Source organism: Solea solea, chromosome 6 (assembly GCF_958295425.1).
Source record: "Solea solea chromosome 6, fSolSol10.1, whole genome shotgun sequence".
NCBI classification, from domain to species: domain Eukaryota; kingdom Metazoa; phylum Chordata; class Actinopteri; order Pleuronectiformes; family Soleidae; genus Solea; species Solea solea.
Window position 1 is genome coordinate 28,628,209 of NC_081139.1, and position 10,232 is coordinate 28,638,440.

General features: G+C 41.6%; 1 protein-coding gene across 2 annotated transcripts in view; it reads left to right on the plus strand.

Annotated features, from left to right (window-relative positions):
• Positions 1 to 10,232, plus strand: part of LOC131460541 (NACHT, LRR and PYD domains-containing protein 12-like) — a 216,418-nt gene extending 206,186 nt beyond the window's left edge. Inside the window, exons 22-27 of one of the 2 annotated variants that reach the window (XM_058631137.1) lie at positions 677 to 850; positions 2,267 to 2,440; positions 2,611 to 2,784; positions 4,473 to 4,646; positions 4,835 to 5,008; positions 7,085 to 10,232. In XM_058631137.1, coding sequence (XP_058487120.1) covers positions 677 to 850; positions 2,267 to 2,440; positions 2,611 to 2,784; positions 4,473 to 4,646; positions 4,835 to 5,008; positions 7,085 to 7,091 — 877 coding nt within the window. In that variant the 3' untranslated portion in view covers positions 7,092 to 10,232. The remainder of the gene's footprint in view (positions 1 to 676; positions 851 to 2,266; positions 2,441 to 2,610; positions 2,785 to 4,472; positions 4,647 to 4,834; positions 5,009 to 7,084) is intronic. The other variant, XM_058631138.1, reaches the window with a different exon arrangement.

The window sequence follows — 10,232 nt, forward strand, 5'->3', positions numbered from 1 at the left end:
AACAGGAGCTTCCTCTCGTCTTCAAATCAGCTGTGTCTCAGTTCATAAGGCTGGATCCTCCAAGTGTGGACTCATGGTCCAGATGTTGTCAACATGTGTCACAGCACCGTGACGTGGGCGTGTCCCAACTGTCACATGACTCGTCATCTGGTGTATGTTTGGCGGACGACCGTGTCCCAGAATTCTTTGCAGCAATAAAGGTGGTGGTAATGCACCTTTAAGCTGGTTTACTAAACACAGATGAATCAAAGAATCAAATCAAGTGTAAACTATAGAATTGTAAAGATGTTGAGAAGAAGTGTGATTCAGGACTTTGAAGTGTAGAGGGCAGTATTGAACCTCTCAGTGTACAGCCTGCACACAGACTCCACCTGTTTCTGCTTCTTATCATTGATTCATTTCATTGAGTTGAACTTGATGTGAAAAGTGAGGCTGTGTTGAAATTCACCTGTGACTTCTTTGTCATTTTGCTGCTGTTTCTTTGCGTCAAACGTCTTTATTCTTCACGTTCACTTGAACTGAACCTTCACACACTCGTGTGTCTCACAGTCACATGACTCATGCTTTCTAAATACACTGTAGAAAATGTTCAGATACATTTTCATCCTCACAGCTGATATTTGACTCACACATTAAAATTCACCTGCTGAACAAAACACTTTTATTCTTTATTCAGGTTGAGGGGCTGCAGTTTGACAGAGATCAGCTGTTCTTCTCTGGTCTCAGCTCTGAAGTCCAACCCCTCACACCTGAGAGACCTGAACCTGAGTCAGAACCAGCTGCAGGATTCAGGAGTGAAGCTGCTGTGTTCTGGACTGGAGAGTCCACATTGTAGACTGGAGACTCTGGGGTGAGTTCACTGACTGAAGCTGCTGTTGTTTTTTTAAACTTTCATTTCATTTACATTAAACTCATTTTATTCACTGATGAATAAAATAAACTTCTTACACACACACACACACACACACACAAAGTAGTTGTCTAAAGCAGTGGTTCTCGTGGACACTCTCCCGGGGGGGCGCGAGTAGGCTACAGGATGGGAAGGAAAACAAATAAAAAATCCCCAAAATTCCCCCCATGTCTAAATGCAAGTGGTTGGATTATTATAACAAACAAATAAATCATCCTCATGGCGACATTTTGGTACCAGGTACTATTTTTAGTACCTGCTCCTGCGAGGTTCCAAGCACTAAGCAGGTACTATGCGATGATTGGTCAGACTGCAGGCCGCTGACTGGCCAGAGTCCCGTCACAGGGACTGGTGTAAAGTCACTAGTCACTCGGGTGTGTGTGTGTGTGTGTGTGTGTCGCGTATAAAACAAAGTCACCGCAGTTTCACTCAGCCCTGCAGTGATGACTCCGCCCACATTAAGTAGGTACTTTTTTGTAGTTGAAATGCAAGAATTACCCCAAGAATTGAGGATCTTTGCAAGGCAAAGCAGGCTCAGGTCTCACATGAACATCGCCTGCAAGCTTCTGTAAAAAATGCAGATGATATTCCTACTATTAGACCTCGTAATAATAACAATAATAAAGCATAAATTCATATCAAAGGTCTGGTGCCAATTCCCAATTATACCAATAGCCTAGTAATGATAATAGGCCTACTGATGATGATGATGGTGATGATAATACTAATAATAATAATAATAATAATAGTGTGGGCCTAAAAAGAATTACCTAGCCTAGGGCTGTCTATCTATCTATCTATCTATCTATCTATCTATCTATCTATCTATCCATCTATCCATCTATCCATCCATCCAAAGGATGTGTTACAACCCCAGGGTCGTGACTGCTTTTCCCTGTGTGTATGTGTCTGCATGTGAGTGTGAGAAGGGTTGCAGGTGTGCAAGTTTTGAGTGATTGACCTGTGTGAGTGAGTCTAGGTGGATCCTGGGAGCTGATTGGTCCTGCCCGGAAGGAACCTGAATAAGAGGCCTGAACATCCCAGCTGCAGGGAACTTCCTCAAACCGCTCATAGCCAGACTGCCAGCAGACATGATGTGCTTGATTTTAATAAACCTGTAAAATGGTTTGTTTGACTTGTTGCTGGTGCTTTCTTGGGAGTTGAGAAGAGGGAGTCTCATTATGCATGTTGTGATCAGGTTTTCCCCTAGGCCTGGTCATAACAGGTGGTGTAGTGGGGGTGGCGCCAGGAAGGGGAGGGGGGGCCCCAACTGCAATGAACCAGCTTTGGGGGGGCCCAGCTTGCAAAAGGTTGAAAACCCCTGGTCTAAAGTCTCATCTTTTATTCTTTATTCAGGTTGTGGGGCTGCAGTTTGACAGAGATCAGCTGTTCTTCTCTGGTCTCAGCTCTGAAGTCCAACCCCTCACACCTGAGAGACCTGGACCTGAGTGGGAACCAGCTGCAGGATTCAGGAGTGAAGCTGCTGTATTCTGGACTGGAGAGTCCACATTGTAGACTGGAGACTCTGGGGTGAGTTCACTGACTGAAGCTGCTGTTGTTTTTTTTTAAACTTTCATTTCATTTACATTAAACTCATTTTAGTCACTGATGAATAAAATAAACTTCTTAAACACAAACACACACACAGACAAGCGCACACACACATTGTTCTAAAGTTTCACGTTTTATTCTTTATTCAGGTTGTGGGACTGCAGTTTGACAGAGATCAGCTGTTCTTCTCTGGTCTCAGCTCTGAAGTCCAACCCCTCACACATGAGAAAACTGGACCTAAGCTGGAACCAGCTGCAGGATTCAGGAGTGAAGCTGCTGTGTTCTGGACTGGAGGGTCCACATTGTAGACTGGAGACTCTGGAGTGAGTTCACTGACTGAAGCTGCTGTTTTTTTAAACTTTCATTTCATTTACATTAAACTTGTTTTATTCACTGATGACACACACACACACACACACACACAGTCACACACACACACACACACAGTCACGCACACAGTCACACACACACACACACACACAGTGTCACACACACATACGCGTTTTTAGTTCCCTGTGAGGCCCACTGTCTGGGTGATTGCTGGTGGGACCCACCCTTTCTGAGTGGTCTAGAGACTTGGTTTTAACTGCTAAATTTTTTTTAAATTTCTGTGAGGATGAAAATGACTTAAATCATCAAACACTCTCACATAAATTTTAATCCTGAATTTTGGTTCCTATGGGGACCAGTCATGGGTCCCCATGGGGCTTCCAAACCCCAACCCCACCCATATTATCTCTATATTATGTCTGTAAGCCTCAAATAGGCAGAGAAAAGATGCTTCTGGCCTTCAATGATCAACACTGATACAACTAGAAAGAAATCAGACCCCTGGCTCGATGCGTTTATTAATTATTACAAAAAACTACACCTGAGCGACTGACCTTTGACCTTTACGAAGGGCGCACAAGTCCGAAACTCAGCACCCTGGATCAGCCGTAGTTCCTGATACACATACTTAAAAATCAGACCCCTGGCTCAATGCCTTCAAGAATGATTACAAAAAACTGAGGGTGAAGGCCGAATAACACAGATCATCCCCAAACCGCTGACCTTTGACCTTTCTGAAGGTCGCACTGGTCTGAAACTCTGCACCCTGGACAAGCGTTTGTCCTTGATACACATACTGACATTTCAGACCCCTGGCTCGATGCGTTCATGAATTATTACAAAAAACTACACCCGAACGGCTGACCTTTGACCTTTACGAAGGGCGCACAAGTCCGAAACTCGGCACCCTGGATCAGCCTTAGTTCCTGATACACATACTGACATTTCAGATCCCTGGCTCGATGCGTTGATTAATTATTACAAAAAACTACACCCGAACAGGTGACCTTTGACCTTTACGAAGGGCGCACAAGTCCGAAACTCGACACCCTGGATCAGCCGTAGTTCCTGATACACATACTTAAAAATCAGACCCCTGGCTCAATGCCTTCATTAATTATTACAAAAAACTACACCCGAACGGCTGACCTTTGACCTTTACGAAGGTTTATTACAAAAAGAAAGAGACTGCTTTCAAAGTAAGTTATAGTGTTTATAACTAGTATTAAATTGTCTCCCTTATAGATTTTGGACATAATAATTTGATAATATTGAAGTCTGATCACTTAAATGTACATTCATCTTCATAAAATATTAAGTTTTTTGACATACACACTTACACACATGTCAGGAATCGGACCCCACCGGTGCAAACTTACACACTGCAATACCATTTGTGACCACTGGGGACCCAATCCCACACACACTCTGTCATGAAAACCTACTTCATAGGGTCCAAATTTTTTTTTCAAATAAACTGGGCAGGGCCTATCAGGAGGCTGTTTTCTATTGATTGCAATGCTCGTGCCCGTGGGGACCGAGTTTTGGGCCCCACGGGAAAAACTGGGCCCCACCGTGTGTGTGAAGAGTCAGGATGTGGTCCCCATCAGGATAGAAAAACGCACACAGACACACACTCACACACATTGTTCTAAAGTCTCATGTCTTATTCTTTATTCAGGTTGAGGGGCTGCAGTTTGACAGAGATCAGCTGTTCTTCTCTGGCCTCAGCTCTGAAGTCCAACCCCTCACACCTGAGAGAACTGAACCTGAGTCAGAACCAGCTGCAGGATTCAGGAGTGAAGCTGCTGTGTTCTGGACTGGAGAGTCCACATTGTAGACTGGAGACTCTGAAGTGAGTTCACTGACTGAAGCTGCTGTTGTTTTTTTAAACTTTCATTTCATTAACATTAAACTCATTTTATTCACTGATGAATAAAATAAACTCCTTACACACACACACACACACACACACACATACACACACACACACACACACACACACACATTGTTCTAAAGTCTCATGTTTTATTCTTTATTCAGGTTGTTTAGCTGCAGTTTGACACAGATCAGCTGTTCTTCTCTGGTCTCAGCTCTGAAGTCCAACCCCTCACACCTGAGAGACCTGGACCTGAGTCATAACCAGCTGCAGGATTCAGGAGTGAAGCTGCTGTGTGATCTTCAGAAGAGTCCAGACTACAGACTGGAGACTCTGAAGTGAGTAGAGTGTTGTTCTAATCACAGTCAGACAAACATCAGTGTTTCCTCAGTGAAGCTGTGACAGCACAATAGTGACAGACTTCATGATTGGACACAAAGACACAGAGAGACAACAGACGAGCCACGAGCTGCTGCTACTCACAGACTAGAGCTGAGCGCCTCACATGATGAGCGTCCATCAGCTGTTTGTAGTTTGACTTCATCACAGATTATAGATCCACTGTATCATACACTGTAAAAACAGCAGCACATCTTGTTTGGTTAGAAAACGTCAAAGTAGCCACTTTCAGACAGGAACGTCATTTTCCTTCAAACTCTGACAAAAGCATCAAGAAATGAGCAAAATATAAAGAAATGATCTTTATCACAAGCAAAGAAATGAAAGTGAGTCTTCTCTGACTTTAAGAATTGACACCTTGGCAAGGGAGAACCCAAAAGCACGACAACGAGGCAGGAAAACGCAGATTACTAAGTCCAAAAGCAGGAATTCAGTCACAAACAGGCAAACACATCAGAACAAGAAGACTAACTAGAAATGCTGGAGCAAAAAACCAACACAAGACCATCTGAAAATGGGCTGCTATATAATCACTGAGGGACTAATGAGCCAATGGAAAACCAGGTGAGGGAAATGAGTTGATTGCATGGAAGAAAGATGACAGGAGAACTAGTGACAAGACATGGAAACAAATGAAAAAGACATGAAACAAACTAAGAGTTAGTGTAAGTACGTAAGTACAGAGAGAGTGAATTTGACCTTTGTGTTTTAAACACAGCAGTAGTGAAGCAGGAGCAGCAGGGATTTCATTCAAACTGTTGTTTGTTACTGTTTATTAAAGCTTACATGAAGTTGTCATTCTCTTCTTTTAAGACAATGTTAGAGTTAGTTTTCTTCACTTTTTCTGTCAAAAATGAGGACAATTTCCCAGAAAGTAGACTTCATTGACCTTTTTTTAAAAGTCTTCCACAAACACCTTCAAGTGTAAACCACATAAAACCACGAGAAAGTCATTTACATTCACATTATATCAAATAACATGAAGAGGCTGCAGACACAGACATGATAGTGACTCTGCTGTAAACATGAACACTGGAGTGACAAACCCCGCCCCTTTCTGTTGGACCTCAGGTTAAAGCTCCGCCTCCAAGACTCTGTAACATGAGTCAAAATCAAAGTTCTCTCTGGTTTAAGGTTTATAGACAAATTCTGCATGAACAGAATATAAACACAACTTTTTCCTGAAGAAATATGCAAATGAGTGACGAGTATCGTCACCGTGTGTGTGTGTGTGTGTGTGTGAGAGGCAACATGAAACAGTGGCAACAACAATTCAATCAAAAAACCAAATGTCCCTGAAATATATCTACTAACAAATACTTTCCATCAAAGTACACAGAGTACGCATTTAAGGCCACAGCTGAACATGTGACCTTGACTTCCATGTCAACAGAGATGAACATAAAGAAACAGCAACCCCTGCTGGTGAGGAGTAGTTCCTGCAGCACTATAGATGCACTATATGGACAAAAGTATTTGAATTGACGTGTTTCAATGGGGCTTTGGACTCTCGGCCTCTTCTCTCAGTGAAGGACAATCTGAAGTTCAGCAGACGCAGACATTTCTACTCCAACATGACTGTGTCCCAGTGGACAAAGCAACCACTATAAAGACATGAGCCCTGACCTTTAACCCCATCCAGCACCTTTGGGATGAACTGGAACAGAGATTAAGAGCCAGACCTTGTGGTCCAGCATCAGTGTGTGACCTCATCAATGCTCGACACAATGAATGGACACTAATTCTCACAGAAACACTTCAAAGTGTTGAGCAAAGTCTTCTAAGAAGAGTTGAAGCTGTTAAAGCTGCAAAACTCCATATGAAAATACTGTCAATGTATTTGAATACTTCATAATAGTCCAAATACTTCTGTTGATTTGTTTTCACACAACTCCAAACAACCAGTGTTTGGTGAATGAGTGAATGTGAGCTGTTGTAACATGTGATGTTATTATTCCACATCTGAGCTGCATCACTGACTCTGACTCTGACTCTCTGTCGTCTTCTCTCAACAGGTTGTGAACGTGATGAATGTGTGTGTGTGTGCGTGTGTGTGTGTGTGTGTGTGAGAGTGTGAGTGTGTGTGTGTGTGAGAGTGTGTGTGTTTGTGTGTGTGTGCGTGCGTGCGTGCGTGTGTGTGTGTGTGTGTGTGTGTGACGCTGCTTCAACAGATCTGTGACAGAACTCCAACGATGATGGTGTGATTTTTCAGTCCTAACGTCCTGAACCTGTGACGAGCTGTTTCAACATTTAACATAATGTGTCTTTAATCCAAGAGTATTCATCTACAATGTTAATAATATCCATAACCTTTATTCCATTATGTATATTACATATCTAACAGTTTAACCCTGACCAGTCAACATGTGTTTCCTTTTCATTTCCATCAGTTAAATGTATCTATGTTGTCTACAGATGAGTTTTAAAAAATGCTTTTTAAATATTTGACAGAATAATTGCTTCAATATTCAAAAACTCTAAACTCCAGCTCATGAGAGCTAATGAAAATAATGCCTGGTTCACAGTATGTGGAGCTAAAGAGAGTGTTTGTTTTAAATCAGTGGAATGTTCCTTTGTTTACTTCAAACCTTAAAACAGAGAATGTTGATCTCTTTGTAAAATGATGGTTTATCATTATTGTCTGGTCCTTACAACAATAATGAGGCGTGTGTGGGGGGGGGGGGGGCCTTGAGATTTATAGAATGACTCAGCTCTTATGAAACTAAGACACTGATCCTGGTTTGGGTTTTTCCAGACAGAAATGGTCCTAACAGGGTAACAAATACAAGAACACACACATATTCTTGTACAGCAGTGGTCACCAACGTGGTGCCCGCGGGCTCATTTCACTTCACCTCACTTGCATGTATCCATATGATCACTGAGTAAAATGTCTTTGATATTGTTTATAAAACTGTGATAATCGTTAGTCAGCACTGAAATGAATGTGTATGCAACTGAATGCATAATATTCATCATTTAAATGGTCATTAAATGTATGAAATGTTAATATGGTAGCCCTCCATATTATTCTCTACCCTTCAGGTAGCTCTGGGTCTCAAAAAGGTTGGTGACCCCTGTTGTACAGTGTTCTTCTTGAGGACACCCAGAGACATCATTTTATGTCAAAAAGAAAAATGGAAGTTAAAGGAATACTTCACTGATTAGCATGTAGCTTTGTATCGCTAGAATAGCAGTAGTATTTGTTCTCCCTCAGTTTTCCACTGAGTTGTAAAAAAAGCAGCGTGGGGCAAACTTGGACCCATAGGGGGACGAGACTTCATTCCCAGAATGTAAACACGGTGTCCGCCATCTTTGCTAACGGTTATGCTAACTGGCTCTTGCTCTGCAGAGTAAACTGAGAACGACAATGATCGAATGTAGTTTTCAAACTGATATGGCTGCGAGGGAAAAAAACCTGCATTTCAGTGAAAACTAGAAGACGGCGGGTGGCGGCGAGCTGTGGTTATTACGACAGGGTTAACACAACCCTAACCCATCTGAAACAAAGCCAAAACACATGAACACAAACATGAAACGGCGCAAAACCAAAAACACACAAATCCCAAAGCAACTGCAGGAGAGAAAACCTGCATTCAATAACAGAAGTGCTCCGGGCCTGTGGGGGGCGCTGTCGTGCAGCTCTACGACCAGCTGTTCTGACTACATCATTCTTTACATACTGTTGAACGAGAGGATCAAAGTTCTCCTGCTGTAACCCCGCAGTAGTTCGTGACTCGTGGTAAAGCCGCCGTCATGTGACCGTGCTCGACCAATAAAGGAGCCGCTTTTTGTAAAGAAAAGAATCAAATGTCAGAAAACAGTAACGACGACGAGGAAAATACTCAGTCCTTAAAGAAAGTGATGTGTAAGAATTATAAACGCTGTATTTCATCATAGACAATCCTGTCGTTTTGTTACGATCTAAACATGTAAATCTTACAATATATGACACTGTGTTTATATATATGCCAAACAAGTTTCTGACTTCCTGGTTTATTTCCGGGTTGTGCGGCCCATAGAGCATGTGCAGTAGTGTTACTCCCATAATGCCTTTCATCTATGTGAACGACTTGCTCGGCGCGTCCATGAACAGTGAAAGGCATGATGGGAGTACGCTACTGACGTGCACAAGCGGATTTCATGAAGACCTATGGCACGTTTGCGTCCGGCTTTAAACCATGGATTTGTAAATGAAAACCAACGATAGTGAATACAGTAAAGTGAAAAGTATAATTACGTCATTACAGTTAAAATGATCAATTTAATGGTTCATTTAATTGACAGTGAATATTAGTTTATATGTGTTGTTACAAGAATGATGTTGTTTTCTTCCATTCACTGATAAACTGTATGATAATCACTGTCACATGACTCAGGGGTTATATATATTATTGTCCAAGAAAATAAGTACTTTTAAAAAAAAACAATTTGATTGAATATTAACCATGAATATGATTTTTGGTCTCATTGCTATGCTTTGTATTTTGGTTTAAATTTGAAAGTTCAAATTTTTGTATAGGTGGTTTACAAATAAAGCTAACTTATCTTTATAATTACAATTTATGGTAAATATAATAATCATAAAATATTAAAACAGTCAGGCCAGAAAACCTGCAGACTCACAATCATATTATTAGGAACAATAACAATGTGTTAAACGTGGTTTAAAACTCCAGATTTTTTCACTCAACATTTTACTTCAACTCTAATTCATGTGTTCATCACATTTATCACTAACTTTATGAACAGATAGTGATGATAAGACCAGCAGCCTCCCCGGGAATCAGTGGTGAAGTGAGCGCAGGCCTGAGGTCATCACACCGTCATCTGCCCCGTGTTCACGATATCAGCATGAATCCACACAGCAGCTCGTTAATACATCGATAATAAGTTTGAAATAAATCCTAATGAGCAACGAATAAATAACTAAAACCTGTTTTGTCCTAATATTTTATTATTCACATTTCTCATAAAGCTTTCACATCGTACGGTTCCCCGACAGCAGCCGTTCCCGACACGTCATGACCGCGCTTTGCTGTGCTCGTACACAGCTGTGACGTCACTCTGGGAAATAAGATGTTTCTGGGCTTTTTATAGCCTTTAGGAAGGTTTTACAAATGTGAAACTCCATGAATTAAAAATATAGAATATAAAGATCTA